This window comes from Protopterus annectens, chromosome 10.part0 (genome assembly GCF_019279795.1).
Source record: "Protopterus annectens isolate FY-2018-M chromosome 10.part0, PAN1.0, whole genome shotgun sequence".
Classification (NCBI taxonomy): Eukaryota; Metazoa; Chordata; order Ceratodontiformes; family Protopteridae; genus Protopterus; species Protopterus annectens.
The window spans coordinates 650,574,582-650,595,354 of record NC_056744.1 but is presented as its reverse complement, the minus strand read 5'-3'; the positions used below and the strand labels follow the sequence as shown (position 1 = coordinate 650,595,354).

General features: G+C 34.3%; 1 protein-coding gene across 1 annotated transcript in view; it reads left to right on the top strand.

Moving 5' to 3' along the window:
• The window catches only part of TTC22 (tetratricopeptide repeat domain 22), a 389,648-nt gene that overhangs the window by 266,235 nt on the left and 102,640 nt on the right, over positions 1-20,773 (top strand). Inside the window, exon 3 of the mRNA XM_044085499.1 lies at positions 13,960-14,075. Within this exon, the coding sequence (XP_043941434.1) occupies positions 13,960-14,075 (116 nt within the window). The remainder of the gene's footprint in view (positions 1-13,959; positions 14,076-20,773) is intronic.

The window sequence follows — 20,773 nt, the reverse complement described above, 5'->3', positions numbered from 1 at the left end:
TTTTACAATAGAAGAGATAGTATATAAATTAAAGTCTGGAAAAGAAATACCCCCTTGAGACCAGCTATTAGTATGTTTCTTTAATGCAATCCTAGGTCTATTAGGTGCCCATAGGAAATTTAACACTAGTGTATTCAGTGTTTTGATAATTATTTTTGTAGGTGGAAGTATTATTGATTGTATTAAGTATAAAATCTTGGGGAATATTATCATTTTAATAATTGTAAGTCTCTCTTCCATAGTAAAAAACATATTATTCCAGGTATTAAAAATATTTTGTATATTAAGAAAACAGGTATTATAATTATTATATATAATAGATTTAATATATTTAGATAATATTATACCTAAATAAGTTATCTGACCTGAATTGGGTACATATTTAGTAAAATCACTAATGAGAATATTTTTTCGTGTATATATAGGTAGTATTTTAGTTTTTTCTTCATTGAATATTAAACCAGAAATACTTTTAAAATTCATCATTTTATCAAATAGAGACTGCATAGAAGAATTAGATCCTGCTGATGTAATTAGAATATCATCTGCAAAAAGTTGAATTTTAGATGTTGTATTTTCATCTATTTCAAAACTCTCTATGTCAGTACTGTTTCTGATCAAATTAGCCCAAGGCTCCATTATTAAAGTGAATAATAGTGGAGAGAGTGGACACCCTTGTTTTGTACCTTTAAAATGGGTATTTTTGTGAGACATATGTTCCTACCTTAATATAAGCCAATGTTCCTTTGTATAAATGCTCAATTAGATTTACAAATGCATCTGAGAAGTTTGTGCACTTCAGTAAGGTAAACAGATAGTCCCAACTTACTGAATCAAATGCTGAACTTATATCAAGACTAATAAGTGTTAAATCTTTCTTTTTCCTATTTGCAAAATCAATTAATGTTAGAGTTCTCCTTATATTATCAAACGTATTTCTATTTACAATGAAGCCTGTCTGATCTATATCTATAATGCCAGGGATGATTGTCTTCAATCTATCAGCAAAAATACTCATAAACATTTTATAATCAACATTAAGTAATGAGATGGGTCGATATGAAGTACATCTAGTTGGATCTTTATTAGGTTTTAAAATTGGCGAAATAAATGTATATTGCCAAGATGGGGGGATTATTAGCTCATTTTGGGCCAAAATAAAAACCTTATGTATTAATGAATATGTACTTTTAGAAAGGATTTTATATATCTCTGGTATAATACCATCATTACCCGGTGCTTTGTTTGATTTAAGCTTGTTTATTTGTGTAACAACCTCTGTATATGAAATACTTTTGTCCAATAGTTTAATCTGTTGTTTATTAAGCTTTTTATTCATGTTTGTGGTTATAAACTCCTTTATTTTATCTTTAGGTTCCATGTTAATGTTATCATGGTTAATTTTGTGAAAGTGATTTCTAAATTCATCTAGTATTTCTGGTAGACTAGAAACATTCTTCTTTTTCCTTAGCGAAAAGATTTCTTTGATATGATTTTGTTTATTCAACCTTTTTGTTTTATTTTTAAGTCTATGTAAGTATTTGGGGCTTATTGAGTAAGACAAAAACTTGTATTTCTCTACAGTTATTTTAACTTTATCAGTTAAAATTTCTTTGTATTTCTCATTTAGTTTGTTTATTTCTTCAATGACTTTCTTATCCATAATATTTTCTTTATTATTATGTTTATAAGAGTCTAATTTACTTTGAATATCTAACAATTCCTTATCCCAAGATTTCCTTTTATTATTATACCATCTGATACTTTGTCCATATAGATATGATTTTAAGGCATCCCAAACATAGACAATGGAGACTTCAGGAGTATTATTTATGTCTAGAAAATGTTGTACTTCTGAAAGTATATATTCTTTATAGTCTTTTAGTTGAGTTAAGTATGCTGGTATCCTTTTGATCTGAACATTGTGAGTATTTTTTATCATGAACTCAAAAACAATTGAACTATGATCAGATATAGGACATGAAATGATTTTGGAATTAATTAAATCTGTTACCATCTGGTTAAAAATAAAGACCCTATCTATTTTTGAATAAGTTTTGTATCTGTTAGAAAAAAAGGTGTATGGTAATGATTTTGAATCTATCTGATTATTAATATCATTTAAATGATAAGAATTAGCAAAATCATTTAAATGTTTTGCATTAGATGTAATTTTCCTTTTTCCTATAGTGGTACTGTCACTTTCATGTAGTATACAATTGAAGTCACCAGCTAAAATAATATCTCCTATAGAGAATTATATGATCTTATCAAGATGGTGTTTCACTGTATTAATACCAATTCCAGGTATCCAATATACATTAATTAATGTACAAGTATTCCCATTAATTTGTATTGTAACCATACAAAACATTCCTTTATCATCCTGATAAGACTTAATAGTTTTAGGAATGGGCATACTTTTATTCCATAAAATAGCCACTCCTCTTTTTTTCTGAGTGTGCTCTGAACTAACCAATACTGTATATTTGTTTGTGGCTAGTTTATCAATATCTTTTTTCAAGAGATAAGTTTCTTGAAGGAAGACTAAGTTGGCCTTATGTAAATTAATGTATCTTATTAGGCTTGCCCTTTTACACGGATTATTCAATCCATTAACGTTTAAAGAAATTCCTTTTAGAGATGTCATTTGGCATTTTTAAAACATAAGAATCTTATGATCAAAATAACAGTTAACAAAATAAGTAATGTTACATCTCCTTCTTTAGGTGTACCTTTAAATATAGCTGTATTTATTGAATCTCTTATGGGATTTTGTATAAGATTCAATTTTGTTTGTAGTGACAATGAGTTTACAAAATGTATTGTGGATGTCAGAAATATATACATACAACAATGAACAAGAGAAAATAATGTAAGAATTAAACCTTGCACCCAGCCTGAGTTAAAACTCCAGCTTAGAGTAGTATATACCACTCAAGTTAACCCCTACCCTAAGCAGCAGTACCTCAGCTACCACCTTATCAATTTAATACTAGTTATATTTAACATTAAATTAACAACTTTCAATTAGATTATCTAGCAAGACAAAACTACACATTTGATAAAACAGCATCATATAAACTAAGATAAACTTTTTTTAAAAACTATTCATACTACTATATACATCTAATTAATATAATACATTTGTATTCAAATAGCATTCAAATAAACTTGATATTAGGAACCAAGAGGAGAGAGAGAAATAAAAGACGTGAGAGAGGGAGAGAGAGAGAAATAAAAGACGTGAGAGAAGGAGAGAGAGTGAAAGAAAAAAAAAAGGGAGGGCATATTTACATATTAATTTATTCAAAGTTTGTAAAAATAAGTTCTAATATTCATTTAAATCAAAAACTTTGGCTAATATGGTTCAGACATTACATATATTAAGATGCATCTATTTTCTGTCATGTAAATGCAGTTAACAGCTTCCAAAAAACCTTGAATTACTTGTATCTGAGCTTTTTTCCCATACTTATTATTGTCAGTAGAATAAAATATTATATTTATAGAAATTGTTATAAATCATACTGCATAGTTATGTAAATTCTCAGAAACACTTGCATTATTGTAAAGAAAGCCATCTGTATTTTGTATATCTATACTGCTGCTTTAAAATATATCACATGACAACTTCTTCCAGAATAGAGTCATAAAGTTATTTATGCTTGTCAATCAGATAAATCAAATGAGTTATAGTAATGTATATGTTTAAATCATAAGTTTCCAACATAAATTAGTATGCTGCAGTCAAGTAAACTTTCAAAAACACTTGTATAAATGTTTCACTTTTTATGCCTTCTAAAATATCACATTTGCTTACTACAAGAAACTGCATCATTTAAAATCATTATAACTGACATATTTTATAAATTATAACATAAATACTTAAGTAATTATATAAAATAACTCACATTTAAATGTTAAAAAGTTCATTTTCCTTCACAGAGTTATTTGCAGCAGTTCTACTTCCTGGTAGAGTGTTCTTCCTGAATCTGCGATGTGTCAGTGTGAATTCTGGGGTCAAAGGTCAAATTGACTGCTTTCAGCTTCTCTGCGTGAATTCTGAGAGTTGAAGCTTTTAAAACAACTCGAGGACACTGTTCATGAGGTAACCCACATCCCAAATTGTCTCCCTTAACATTTTGGCGGGAATCTTGTTAAAAACTAGTGACAAACATTCATTTAGCAGTATAAATGCATCTAAACATAACAAAACCTTCGTGAAGTATTTTACAGGTTATTACAGCCTCTATGCAAGTGAAATTAAGCCCAAAGTTATTAATAAGTAATAAAACTCAATATTTTTGCCCCAACTCAATTTTTATACAAATCTTATTATTTACTGTGCCTGTATGATCAAAAGCATTTCAATATATTAATATGAAAGAAAATAAAGAGAAAGAATAAAGAAAAGAAAAAAAGAGAGTAGGAAAAAAAAGAAAGTAAAGCAGAGATAGAAAAATGTAAAAGGAAGCTATAAAAAGTATTTACAATGGAATATTACTTACTGCTTATATTAATAAAGATGGGAATAAAACATATTATTTACTATTATTTAGTTCTAATTATTATTAATTAAAGCATGTCAGATTATTTGTAAACAAGCATAAGCAATATAATCAAGAAAGTATAATTAGCAATAGTATTTAAACAACATATAAACTTTTTACAAGGAATAAATAAGTTATTATTCCATTTATCATATTTTCATTAAACTTCTCTCCCTGCCCTCCCCCACCCCTTACCCACTACATAATCTAAATAGAATGTCATTGTTTAAAATAAAGAAAAGAAGAAAAGGAGAAAAAAAGAAAAAAATGTATCAAGTTACTAACCGTACTTCTCTTTTTCAGAAAGAGAAACAAACCGAATGATAGCTTGTTATTAATTCCTCAGATATTTTGACTGATTATGAAACAAAACATTTCTTTGCACACAAAAAAATAACTTTGATTAAATCATTTTCAGAATATTTGTGGCTTTCTGGAAATGCAGTAACTATATTTAAAAAGATTAATAATGAAGAAAAATAAAGAGAGAAAAAAAAGGAAAAAAAACATAGAACAAATCATTTGTTTTTTAGTCTCTTCTTCTTCTCTGAAGTCTTCCACGAAGTTTCAGTTGCCAACCTCTTTAATGAAGGACTAGCCCATTCCATTTCCTCTATTTTATCCAAAATCTTATTTTTTTTGATAAACAGTAATGCAGAGTCTAAGTCATCGAAAATTTAGGACCATCAGGAAGGAAGAATTTTAGCTTGGCAGGAAACAGAAGGTATGTTTTAAACTGTGCTTTTTTAAGCTCCCTTATTAGTGGCAGAAACATTTTTCTTTTAGCTATTACCAAGGAAGAATAGTCATTGTCAAAACGCACAGTTGTCTCATTAATCTTAACAGGAGCTTTAGCCCAAGCAGATTTAAGAACCATCTCTTTATCAAAAGATGATAGAAATCTAACTATAACTGATCTAGGATAGTTTTGTTAGAGTTAGTATTAGCTATAGATCTATGTGCTCTTTCGATACCAAAAGAGAATGCTTCTGGTAAGTCTAAAGTTTTAGGGAGCCATGTTGTTAAAAAGAAGTAATATTGTTACCTTCAATATTTTCTGGCAGTCCAAAAATCCTAATGTTATTGCGCCTAGATCTATTTTCCAGGTCATCAAGCTTTGTTTGTAGATGTGTATTTTGTTTCAGCAAAAACTCAATGTTGATTTCCTCTTCTTGGATTCTATTTTCCATGTCATTTACAGTCTCTTCTATGCCTGTAATCTGGATCTTCTGTTGTTGCAAATCTATATGTAACAAGTCTATTTTTTGTAGGTTTTTCTATGAAGGTATCAATTTTAGTATCCAGTTTATCCATCTTAGCAGTAAGTTGCTGGATTGTAGATATCAGAGACTGAAGTTCTTTCTTGATGCTGGAGTCTTGAGAATTTGTCTTACTGGAACTCATTTCAAACAGAGAAACTGACAAGAAAATTTCCAAGGTGATTTCTGACAGGAATATTTTTAAAATTTCCTTTCTTTTTTAGATATAGTTCAAGAAATAGATAAAACAAACATATTTAGAAAGAAAATTACTTCATAAATTAATTTTTTAAGTAATTATTTCCTGTCAGTGCAGTGAAATTGGTGGAGCTGAAGAAATCTGCTGCTATCCTGTGTTCATCCTTGGCCACGCCCCCCATGATTGCATTATTGAGTGAATGATTTATTGATTGAATTTACATTTTCTTAACCAAGGAAATTAATTAGTCATTGGACAATTTTCAGTCATTGCCTGAGACATCTGGCATGGACATTATCTAATACTGTAGTTTAAACATATTGATTATTAAAGCAATAATCAACTTACATTGAGTTATCGGCCATGTATACGTAATGTACATTTCAATATTAGGCAACTGATTAGTTATGGTAACAAAAACTGATCACATTTATTTCTGTTTGCATACATTTACTAGCTTAGCTAAGGTAACATGATACTGTCTATTTCTTGCAGTTTTCATAATATATAGTAGTTCAGTGATGTAAATCAAAGGATTATAGGAATGTTAAGGCAATTGATTCAAGAGGTCAGTTCCACATTGCTAGTACCCATCCCAAGGCCTTTCCTCTCTTCTCAAAGAAGGCCAGGTCAGTCATGCTAAGGATGAATTTATGAATGCCCATCCATGTGTCTAGCTCATTTTCAAAGGCAGACAATGTGTCACACTGCTTAACCTGGAAAGAGAGCTTGTTTCAGAGAAGGGGTATGCATGGACTGACAAATCTATCCCTCCTTCTTGTCTTATTTTTTTCCTGGAGTAGATTAAGATCTCTGATCCTAGTGTTAGCTGAACTTTTTAATTTATTAAGGTACAAGAGTTCTTGGACTTCTGGATCCCTTGTAGCTCTATAAGCAAGGCACAGATTACCCCTAAGCAGTCCAAATGAAACCAAGTACAAGGACAAAACCTCCAGTTTTTCTTGATAATTCAGGTCTTTTAAGCAACCTGATCTTTTAAATTACAGACCTCTCTGGTCTTTCCAATTGATTGCTATATTTAGTAGGGTACATCAAAAAGGGGGCATTGTACTCAATGATGGGTCTAATCTCAGCAAAGTACAAGGAAGTGAGGAGTCTTTTTATCCAGAAGAAATACCTTTTACTATGTGCTGTGCAAAAATAAGGATTTTCTAGCCATTTCTGTAAAGTGATAGCCAAACATAAGGGTGTTGTCCACCCAAGTACCCGGGTCTCTCACAATATTATATAAATTATAAAGTGGCATATTTTCTAAGCCACAGCTAGGGGGTACTTCCCAAATGCTACAATGCTGCACTTTTTGGCATTGAGCTTAAGCCCATCTTTAGTACACCTACTATTGACAAGTGTAATCTCATGTTGAAGTGCTTGATCTTAGAGGGGGACATGATGATGACTCCCATCTTTAACCACCCACAATCTTTATTAACCAGAGATCCTCATTTGAGAAATGGAGATCAGAGAAGCAGATACTGAACAGCAGAGGTTTCAGCACAGATCCCTGTGGAACTCCCCTAGTCACATTCATGCTCTCAGTGGATGACTGTGGGAGTTCTGTCTCTAATCCATTTGGCTATCCACCTAACCACATATGGATGAGTGTGGAGCTCCTTCAACTTGTTTATTATATTTGAATATGGTATGGTATAGAATGTCTTGGTGAGGTTGAAGTATGCTGTGTGGATAGCTTGTCCACTTTCAGCAGTTCAAAGGGTTCATTAGACAAGATCTACCCTTGACAAAGAAAAACTGCTTCGGGCCAAGTTTGATAAGATTTTACATATCATAGTTAATTAGGTCAGTTATGCTACATTCCAGGACTTTACACATAACACTGTTTAGGCTGATGGGTCTGTAATTCACAGGGTCTGAGGTGGGGGACACCCTTGTGGAGCAGCATCATAACTGCTAAGTTCCACTCATGTGGGACAAAGCACTTAGTAGATTAAGGTTTAAGAGGGGCAGCAATGGGTCCACCAGTGCTTGCTTAGTGCTATTAATTAGGCAAACAAGTGTCTTGTCAGTCCTGTGGATGAGATATTCTTTATTTTGGAGAATACCTTCAGCACATATTCTTTCATGATGAGGGTGTGGCTTGACTCCATCAGGGATGAGTGGATTTGGAACAGATATGTCTAGAGTGAAGATGGTACTAAATTTAACAATATTTCTTCAACTGACTTTACATTTTCATGGTGAATGCAGCCATTAGTGCATTTGTTATATACCATGATTCTTATCACTTAGGCCACTGATACACTATCATGTTGCATAACTGGATCTTGTATTGTTTTCTGTGATCAGTTAATAGGCTTTTCTAATATTAATTGTTATGCTTATTGCTATTAAGTTTACCAAGCTAATTTCTGTCTGATCTTATTCATTATATTTTTGAAGCAGAGAGTTTTTTTCTTTAACTATATTAAGTAGCTTCCTTTATCTTTCTGCCCTTTTTGTCCTCTACAGAAGAGAGATAGAATATTAAATGCACTTAAAAGACTAGATAGGCTTATAGGTCCATAGGTTATTATTAGAATTGCTCTTCTCCTTTAAACTTTGTTTTGCAGAGGGCAAGTCCCCTTGCACCCCCAAGCCCCCCGCCTCTCTAAACTTATATATACCAACTCCAAGATCACCATACCACTGAGACAAGGGAATATTCTGAGAAATGGCATCTTGGACTTCATATATATGTCTGTTCTTTTGGCCATTTAGTCTCCATATTTTGGGAATCACTCTATCTAGTCTCAGAATTTCAAATGGGGTGGCACAGTGGTGCAGTGGATAGTGCTGTTGCCTCACAGCAAGAATTTCCCTGGTTCAATTCTTGACTGGGGTTCCTTCTGTGTGAAGTCTGTATATCCTTCCTGTGTTCCCAGGGGATTCCTCTGGGTGCTCCAGTTTCCTACCACATTCCAAAGACATACAGTAGGTGAATTGAACACTCTATATTGGCCGTAAGTGTGAGTGTGCATGTGAGAGTGTGGTGTGGAAGAACAACCATGGCAGGGCTAGCCACCCGGTGGTGTAAATCTTGGCTCTAAACGATTGTCACTATTGAAGTGACACCCTGACCCCATGTGCAAAAATGGGAAAAAGAGTTTCTGGGTGTGTGTGTATATATATATATATATATATATATATATATATATATATATATATATATATGAGTGTACTTCATATCCGCAAAAACCCACATGATCAAATTACATACCATTGAGAAGACTTCCACAAAACACCACAACATCAAAAACGTAAATTGTCAAATCTCACATTATCGAGAACTCCTCCCTGGACAGCTACAGCCAATCTACCCACCTATCTCTCAGTAAATAAAACATTTAAAATCTTCCATTACACCTATATCAAAACATTACTTACCCTAAATCGAAACCACAGCTTCCTTCAAGTCAAAACATCCCATAATTCTTCACACCCTTAAAAGAATACCATGAACACACTACAGAACAAATACCTGAAACTACCAACCAACAACTAACCACATCCCCAAAAATGAACATGTACAACAAACTTGTAAAACAAATAAAACACTACAACTATATTTTATCCTTTGTTTTTGCATAGGGGCAAGCCCACTCCACCCGCCAACACCCCCAGAACTTAAATATACCAACTCCAAGATTGCACTATCTGCAACTTAAGTTAATTGTGTTCGACAATGTAGGATTCAACATTTTAAGGGTTCAATGTTGTGGTGTTTTGTGTAAGTTATCTCGAAGATATGTAATTCGATCATGTGGGTTTTCATGGATATGAAATAGACCCATATATATATATATATATATATATATATATATATATATATATATATACACACACACACACACACACACACACACATGCATGGGCAGGGATGATCAAGCATTTACAGGCTGCCTATGTATAATAGAGAAATAGGTGCCAGAACAGGGGTACATTTTCAATTTCCCATCCAATAGTCCAAGTTACACTTGAACTGGGCTAGGGAAGAACTCTGCTTCACATGTTCCAAAGAAAGGGTAGTTTCTGAGACACACACAGCTGTCCTACCAACATGCCCTATTTATGTTAAAGTTGAGGTTTAGGTCCCTAGATTAGGTAATTCTTCTGATATTTGTTTTGCAGATGTGCAACAAGTCCAACAGAGCGGGATCAGAGGATAATTTATAAGCTAGGCATAGATTGCCTGTCAACAGTCTTTAGGAGACTGAGTACAGGGATAGGGCTTTGGGGCAGCCCACATAGAACATGTTTATACCCTTTATTCTTTTTGTGAGACTTCTCTGTGGATGCTCCAGTTGTTGCATATGCCTGGTCAGGACCCCTTCAGTTTGCCGACATTCCAGAATGTCGACACCCATATGGCTGACACCATGTGATCAACATTCAGAATGCCGATAATGCAGAACTGGCATCTCACTATATTGTGGAATATAAAGATTTCCATTCATGCACTGTAGTGTGATCTTGGAGTTGGTATATTAAAGTTAAAGGGGGGTGGGGGGCAGATCCCCCCACGGGGGGTGCAGGGGGCGTAGCCCCCCCTGCTAGCAGTTGAAAGGAAATTGTATTTTCCTTTTCTGTGGACTTCTTACAATGTCAGCATTCTGAATGTCGATCATATGGTGTCGGCCATATGGTTGTCGGCATTCTGGAATGTCGGCGTTATGCAGGGGATCCGCCTGGTCAGGTACATATTGAAGGGGCATTGTGCTCAGTGATTGGTTTGATGAGAGCTCAGTACAGTGGACAATGACATCCATAGACCTAGAGGCGGTAGACTTGCTTGGAAGTTGCACAACATAGAATGATTTCCTTAGTACCTTAGATCCATGATGGTCAAAGGCCACATTACTGTTTAAATGCATTCCTACATCCTTGCCACTGAGTCTACTCTTAGGGACTTATTGTCAATATGGTAGTTTCTAGTTATAGCCATCTTCCCATAGGATATTATTATGCACTTTTTTTGGAATTGAGTTTTAAACCATAGCTCTTGACAAGTTATTTACCTGCATCAAGCCTTCTTGGAGGCTATTTGTTTCTTTGGGGGAGATTCTGTGACTACATCTAGTTTGAAATAATTTGCAGACTTAGTCAGCCAGAGGCCCTTGATGTTGACCTTGACATCAAGGAAGTAGATGCCAAAAAAGAGCAGCCTGAGCCCCAAGCACTGAGGAACTCCACTAGGGACAAGCTTTTTTGTAGAGGAAGACTATAACTTTTTGGGTCCTGTCTTTGAGCCATCTGACTAATCATTGACTGACACAGGGATTTACACTTAATTTCATGAATTTGTCTACAGTGCTCAAGTGGGGTACTGTGCCAAATGTTTTGCCCTCATCCATTGCTTTAGTGACCTTCTCAAAGAAGTCCACAAGTTGAGTAAGCTTGACCTGCATTTGATGAAACCAAACTGGGTTGGATCCAGTGTCTGAAGGTTTCTTATGTCTTATTTATCATTCCCATGCTAATTCTTTCCATGGCTTTGCATATGAGACTATTCATACTTATGGGACTGTAGTTATCTGGGTGCATATATGGCCCGCTGTTGTGCAGAGGGGTGGTAGTTGCAGTCCTCCATTTGCTTTGCATAATGCCTGTCTGGAGGATATGGTTAAATAATAATAATTCTAGTGTCCTGATAGGTGTTTCATATAGGTTATGTCTTTTTATAACACAACTTTTAGTTTTCCTGGATAAAATGCTTTATAAATGAAGCTGTTAAATCTTACAGTTGAGAAAACTTTTAAATGTAAATTTAAAGAATTATAACTGAAAATAGCAGACTATCCACTGAATAGCTTATGAACAGCTATCAGTATAACTTTTTTACCCCAGGGTAGTGTTTGCGTAGCAAGCAGAATGTATGTGTGAAAATGGAGTTACAAAGTCATCAAAAAAGAAAAGCAAAATGCATATCTCAGTGTTATTGTTCCATTGTGTGTTGGCCAGCCAAAACTGGATTTTCCATTATTAATTGGAATTTCAGTATCTTAGTAAATGCATTTGTGTTTATTTCTGCCTCCATATCTAACTGCTTCTTCACATAGTCATTGAGTTTGTCATTGCCTCCTAAACTAAACAGTACTCTGTCTTGGATAATACAATTGTGTTTCTGTATAATGCAGTTATGTCTCAAAAAACCTTTCTGTCAAATATGTCAGCAAATACATGAACCCAAAATGTTAGATATGCTGCTGATGCTATATGTATCACAAGCATATTCGGTAATAAAACCTAACATAATGTGGCTTATGTGAAATGATTTTCAATTTTTGTTTAATTTGAATTTTAATTCTGGCACCTTCCATGATTTTCAATTTTTGTTTAATGTATATTTTAATTCTAGCATCTTCCTTGATGTTTGATATTTATATACTGGCTAGCTAAGGAAACAGAAAATATATAAAAACATATAGACATGCAGACATTCACACAAACGCATACACGCATGCGCACTCACACACACACACACACACACACACACACACACACACACACACACACACACACACACACACACACACATTTATATATATATATATATGTATGTACAATTAATTTGGTTGAACTTATCAACTGTTGATGGATTTTTGGTGTCAGAATTGCTCATATGTTTTAGATTTCTGACGGCAACAATAGTTGTTTGTTGCACATCATATATAAGGTAAGAAGGAGTGCATACGTATGCAAAAACTTTCATTGTAATTAAAGTTTCAGCCTTGGGGCTGAGTGTGTGTTCGTATGAGCATTTGTGGGTTAGGGTTAGAGTAAGGGCTGTGAAAAGAGAAAGATAAGTAAGTAAGTGTCTGTATGTGTGTGTCTGTGTGTCTCGTTTAGTGGTACTTTTAAGGAAAGGGTATCTGGAACCATCAATAAAACGTTTGTACCCCAAGGTGATGTTAGTGTAGCAAGTGAAGTGTAAAAGTATGAGAATAGAGTTGCAAAGTCATCAAAAAGAAAAGCAAAATGTATATCTCAGTGTTACTGTTCCATCATGTGTGGGCCAGCATGAGTAAGTTGATGTGAGGGGGGGACTTTATGATGACTGCTTTTTTATTTAAAGTGGAGGTAAATGTTTGATCATGTGCAGAAAGTGGTGATATAGGTTTGATTATGCTTACAAAATAGTAACAGATAAAAGTATCTATGATCTGTTTCACATCATCATATCTACCATACTCCTTTATCAGTGTGCATTGATTCACACACACACACACACACACACACACACACACACACACACACATACATATACATATACATATACATATAGATATCTATATACACTATTTAGTAAGACCGTCTTTAATAACATACTTTTTTTTCTGAAACAGAAAAAAACAGCTTTAAATTAGTTGGTAAGCCCCTAAAACCCTTTACTTAGTATAATGGCCTATGAGGCCCCAGAGAGCAGAGTAAGAATGTTAGTTACTAATGAAATGGTCCATTGTTGTACATTGGCTAACTGAAAATGATAGACAATGATATATATGTTGTATACTTACACATATGTTTAAATGCATACAGTCTCACACACACATGACCTGACTCATTCTGGACAGGATCATACAAAGGCAATATACTATGGCTTATGTTACATAAGGATCTGTTATTTTTGTCCCATTTTATTTATAATTTAGGTAAAACGTTTAACTAATACCACATTTCTTAATGAGTTTATCACCCTTCTCCATACCCAAGGTCATAATGCAGAAATTTTGATATCACAGGTTCTTTCATATGTACATACAACTGAACACACAATTATGTACCAGTCAGGCCAAGACAGATTACTTAAGTTTGCGAAAATTAACTGCACCAAATCATTATGCCATTTACACTTTCCATTTCTTTTACATTAAAAGTATGGATAGCTACTTTAAATATTTAATGCCGTAACTGATACTGTATTTTTTTTCAGGCTTGATGGACTCATGCTTAACAATGGGGTTTCTGAAGCTGAGAGATTGTCATCCTTTAACCAAGCATTAGTCCTCCTCCGTGAAGTTCTGAAATCCACAAACTCTGGCTATAGAGGTAATGTCTATCTGAAAGATGCGCTACACTACTTCATGCATTATAAATTACTTTTAATTGTTAAGATTTGCACTGGGTGTGACGAGGGTGGACAGGATTAGGAATAAGTATATTAGAGGGTCAGCCTAGGTTGGAAGGTTTGGAGACAAAGCCAGAGAGGCAAGATTACGTTGGTTTGGACATGTGCTGAGGAGGGATGCAGAGTATATTGGGAAAAAGATGCTAAGGATGAAGCTGCCAGGTAACAGGAAAAGAGGAAGGCCTAAGATAAGGTTTATGGATGTGGTGAGAGAGAACATGCAGGTGGTTGGTGTGACAGAGCAAGATGCAGAGGACAGGAAGAAATGGAAACAGATGATCTGCTGTGGCGACCCCTAATGGGAACAGCTGAAAGAAGAAGTTCATCACTCAAAAAATGCAGCAACCTTGGGAGCTAACTATATGCAAAGCCACAGAAATGTTGTAGTCCCGTCATTTCATGGGAAACTCTCTATTCTATTTTAAGGTTTCCCCTTTGGACACTGTTATCTTTTTCATTTCATGTGCCAGTATGTTCATTACATGTAATGCTCTTTATGACCTTACTTCATATCATTGACAAAAAACAATTAATTTCTTCACATAAGCAGAGTATGCTGCAATGATGAACTCATTCTGTTGAATTAATAAAGAGGCTCCATAAGCACTAACAACCAGCTGTTAAAGAAAGCCAAAGGATATGTATCTGGAATTCTTTGATGGTTACAAGGTGCATGTCACAGACACATGATTAAAGAGGCTTGCATGTCATACACATGTGACTCTTCATGCCTTCATGTCATACAGTGTGAGTCTTCATGCTTCCATGTTACACACGTGACTCTTCATGCTTGCATGTCATACACTAGTGACTTTTCATGCTTGTGGTTCATACACCTGTGACTCTTCATGCTTTCATGTCATACAATGTGATTCTTCATACTTACATGTTATACACCTGTGACTTTTCATGCCTTCGGTTCATACATCTGTGACTTTTCATGATTATAGTTTATATACCTGTGAATCTTCATGCTTAGTTAATAGAATAAAAGTCCCTTTCCAAATATGGCTGTATAAATGATCCACACTCAGAATCCAAAAAAGCTTTTATTGACTAAAACAGGTAGCATACACATAAGCTTCTTTATGCTTGCATGTCATAGACATGTGACTCTGCTTGCATGTTATAGACATGTGACTCTTCGTGCTTCAATGTCATACACACGTGACTCTAGATGCTTGCATGTCATACTCGTGACTCTAGAAGCTTGCTGTGCCACTTTTGTAATCAGAATTGCAGGAAAGCATAGACACAAGGGGATGTCCAGTGGAAATAAAAGCAAACTGTGTGAGTTTTGTAGAAGAAGAGCCATGACTAAAGAATGATGGATTTCACAGCCTATATTCTGAGGATAGGAGTGGTAAAACAGATAGCTCTCTGGGTACACATCAGGAAACCCCAGACAAAGAAAATCAGGCTACATAAAAGAGAACATGTTTTAAAAAGTGACTTTATTCATCGAGGTTGGGAATGCTGATGGTCACCTATAATTTATTGTCAATTGATTTAGTGACTGTAAACATGGAAAAAGATCAAGCATACAGGTAGCCAGTAAAACAAGACATTTAAAAGGCACTGCATAAATACGCAGAAGCAAGAGAGGCTGTAAGTGATTACACCTGTTTATTGAAAGAACACATTCTTCTCTGTTTTTATAAGCAAATACAGAGGCAAAGAAAAATATTGTTCTCACAAAGTTTAATTACTATAACACTGGTCAGAATATAAGAAGTTGCCATTATTTTTGCTGAGGATGATAAAGGGTTTTCATCAGAGTTATGCATAATTATGTTTCTGATCCTTAACTTTATAATTTCTCAGATTAATCCTCCTGCCTCATGTCCTTCACAATGAAGCCAGTACATTTGAGAGTATTAATCTTTTATCCCTTTGAGAGAGGAATAAAGTTTACTATTAGAACATGCAACTGCTGTTTTCTTGCAGACATATAGTACCTACATGTTCAGAATGGATGAAATTGTTTATAGCATATTTTGATAATATATATAAATATATATATATATATATATATATATATATATATATATATATATATAAAACATTTAAAAGCCACTACTCACATAGTAATACTTGGGATTACAGTATGGTAAAGTTTGAGAACTGGAAATGTTATTGTACATAACCATTGCCCTGTATTATCACTCAGTATGTATTAATAAATAGCCAGTAATCTAGTAAGTGGTTTGAAGAGCTTTGTTTTTATAGCTAGCTATGTTACTTGACAGACTCTTTTCTGGTTTATTTTATACATGAATAACTACATATTCTTTGTGTCATAACATTAAGATTTTCAACCTGCATTTATTGTATACATCTGATCCAGGTGAATGTGAAAGCATGCTTTTGTTGAAAACAAACTAAACTAAAACAATGATAATAAGGATAAAATGGTGGGTATTCTAATGTTTACCCAACAAGCACCAGGTATTTCATATTTAAGATGATATTTGGATACTTTGCACATAAATAATGCAAGAGAAAGATGTGTTGCTGGGTCGATCTCTGCAAAGAAAAAATGCTACAACAAAAATCTACAGGTCAGAAGCAACGCAACATTCATTATTGAGGGAAAAATGTCTGATGAAACAATGTATATAGTACTGTAAAGCGTGGATATATTATATATATATATATATATATATATATATATATATATATATATATATATATATATATTCACTTTATATGCTCGAAATCCTGAAATATTGAATTTCATAATCTCGAGCCCATAAAGTGGAAAACCTAAAACACAGAACACTCAGAAGCACGAAATTCAAAATTGCGACTTCTATACAACATTCTGAAATTCAATATTTCAGGATTTCGAGCATATAAAGTGAATCTATATATATATATATATATATATATATATATATACACACACACACACACACACACACACACACACACACACACACACACACAGTATATTTTTATGTACATCTCTTCATCCTCTCTCTCTCTCTTTAGACAAGTAACAAATCAAATAAACATCTTAAATACGTACAATGAATAATCCTACGATTACCTTCATGAGTTTCATTTTTATTTATTTTCATTCCAGTCGTCAGCTAATGAAATTATTAAAAAACACCACATCAAATATAATTGAAAATCAACTTTAAAAGTGTAAAAAGTTGGAATGGCACATAAATATATTTTAATAGCAGTGCTCTAATTTTGAAAACATGCTTGTTGCTCTGATAAATATACCTTATCTGTTTTATATTCATTCTAATTTATTTCATTACACTGCAAGGTTATATTGTATTTCTCTTTCACATCCATCCTTTTACACTTTCATTCTTCTTTTGTGGACTCACTGCAAGCTGGGCCTGAAATGGATGAGGCAGGATATTTAAACATAGTTTCTATTAAGCTTTACATGCTCCAAAACAGAGTGTAAATCTCCACTTGTCTGATCAGTAAGTGGTATATTTAATGCATGAAATCCAAATATATCAAACTTCTCACAAACTTCATTCTATCTGTATAGTGTTGCCTTTATTTTTATTCTTAATTGCTTTTGTATGTTTAGTAATGTGCACTTTCAACCCACAAGAGGTCTTACTCATATAGTAACAAGGGTGTATTCCACAATAACTACAGACTGATTAGGTAGCCGATGAAACTCATGAATCTAACAATGTGACCATTATGTGTATGTATTTAAGATACCCACTGCATTTGTTAGTTTGTCTGAATAAATTGCATTTACATTTTGAATGAAAGCACTTACCAGGAAGAAATCCAGTGTTGTTTATCTCAGTCCATTGTGGAGATTTATTTAACTGTAAGTTTTTGAAACCATCTCAATCTATTAATTATTTCTTCTGATTATGACAGAGAAGTTCAAGAAAAGGAGTATTTATGACCCCACATGAGTATGAATCTCTTAATTATTGATAGTGCCTCTTTTTACAAAGCCTGTGTTCCTTTAATGTCCATTAAAATAAAGTTGGCTTTTACATACTACTTCTGTCATGGTAGGAGCACTATTCCAGACTAATATGAATGGTAAAGTAGCTACTTATCAAATAAATGGCTAGCTTTGCTCTGCAGATACTGGCATAGAAATTCTTATTTTGTAAACCACTTTATTGAACAAACAGCAGCACAGATCAAATATATATTAATAATATAACTCAACAACCATAGCAAAGATTATATCAGTTAACACTTGATCAGTCCCTAATAAAAAGCTAAAAAGTGGAGCACAATGAATGAAACAAAAAACTGAGGCATACATCGGTTTACAAAATAAAAGCATAAACTTTGCTTTATGTTAGAAAGTCCCGCAGGTAGAAAATGTACACCACATCAAATTCATCTCCCAGTAGTCAGGTCTAGATCTGAGAGACACACTTAATCTGTTTTACATAACTTATTAATTTGAATGTTATGTTGCAGGGCTTCAATTTTCAGTATTTAAATACTATTGCTGATACAGTCAATTACAATGACACCAATCAAAATTTGTCTATACTGAACAAAACTGGTAAACGTGAAATGATTCCCAAAATGTAGAATAAGGAATCCCAAACATAACAACCCATTTTAGTATGACATAGTTCACGTCAGCACCTGCTTTCTCCCAAATACCCTTAACATTTGGGCAATACCAAAGAAGGTGAAAATAATTAATATATTGTACCCCATAACTCCAACATAACCCATTACTCCATTTTCTCTTTTTATATTGGTCATATGTCAAATGACAGAAATTAAGTTTCTTGACCAGAATGAAGAAAAGTGAACACACTACCGAGAACCTCCCAAGGTTTGTAGTGGCAGCCTGCCTTTCTTTGAGGTCTATACAAATGTCCAGGCTCAAGTGACCACTTTTCAAAGTCTACTTCAAAATTTCTCTGGCTGTAGTCATCTATGTACTGATAGGATAAAGAAATGAGGTGGGGCTTTGCTTCATACCCCACGTTCTGTCTATTGACCAAACTATTGAGGGTGTCTTCCACCCCCAGAAGCAGGCCTTGGTACTGTCCTAGCCAGGCTGTCCAACTGGGCATGTTGCCGCCAGTAGCTCTTCCATCCTTGGTCCTCCATTCTGCAGTCTGAGAAATCCCAAGTAGTGTTATAGTGAAGCTTGAAAAAAATCTAACCAATCAGAAACACCTTCTGTATCCACCCTTCTCACGGAAGCAGTTTGCCATCAGTAACAATAACTCATCGGTTCATAAACAATCCCAGCCCAAACTCAGGCTAGTCCTGGGATGGTTCAGAGAAAGTAGCCTGAAGTGTCTGTCCTCTAAACCCCCCCAAGACCCCACTTCTTCCTGCATTCCACTTGGGAGAATTTATGCAAGAGAAGATACATCAGTTAAATTTAAGCTTAACCCTGAATGGGCATGGGTGAGATCATGCCTGTATGAAGTTGGCCAGATCAGCCATTTGGGCATGTTGTGAATGATCGAGGAGCCCTACACTACCATGTATTTTATCCAACATGAGTTTTTTCCTAGCCAATCTAGGGTGACTGTCATCCCAAATGAATGGAATAGCATTCCCTGCAGTTTTGGGTGAAGACTGGAATTCAGTTGAGTGGTTCATCTCACGAAGAAAAGAAACTTGAGCAAAAGCTATTTTAATCAATAATGAGAGCTTGAGTCCCTTCCATTCTGTCAGCTTCTGTTGGAAGTAGAAAATTAAGAGTTTGATGTCATTCATGGTAACATCACTGAAAGAATGTGTCACCCTGATACCCAGCCGAGTGTGAATTAGGCTCCACTGTAAATTATACATAATTTCAATAATAGAAAAAGTAAAATACAGCCAACCAGACAGAAACATGGAAAACCAATAAAAATAACAGTCTTACCATGCAAGACTAATCTGAAATAATGTAATAAATTTTAAGATTAATTACTCCTGTGTAGTCAGACTGTTATTTTTATTGACTATCCCTAATCTAAATATGCCCTGGGATTCCGTAAGCTCTGTGTAGGCTTTAGTCAAAGTCTTCACGCAGTTTACATGTGTGCGCAGTGATTAGCAGCAGTAATTGAATATTCATGCCGCACGGTTTTGTGGCTGACAACAGTGTTGCAGACCAGGAAACCATGTAAAGCAACATGGATAGCATTTACATCAGAGTACACTTGGTTAGCATGTTTGCGTGGAATGCCACAATGATCACCAGGGCTTAACATATAAGCTTCCATAACTCTCAATCTCTTAATGCAAAAAATCTGGACAAAGCCCAACATGATGGGGGGACAATGACCCAGAAATAGCAACAGATTCTACATATTTGCATGTTTAAACTTAGAAGTGTCTTAGAATAACAAGGTTTGGGTTAAGATACATTTTCTGAAGGATTTGAAGTCTGAAACTCAAATGTATGTAATTATTAGTGACATCAGTCCTGAGATCATCCCAGTGATGGCAGAAAACCACAAATTTTATAAGGCACAGACCAAAAGATATTGGCAAAATTATGGACATACTGTGAAAATGTGGACAGTTAAGAGGTAATACATGTTTATGGTCCAAACACAATACAGGACAGTGCAGAGTATTGTGAAATCCCATTTCTGGCATTCTGTACTGATGTTGTATAAATGATCTGTAAGGGTTCATG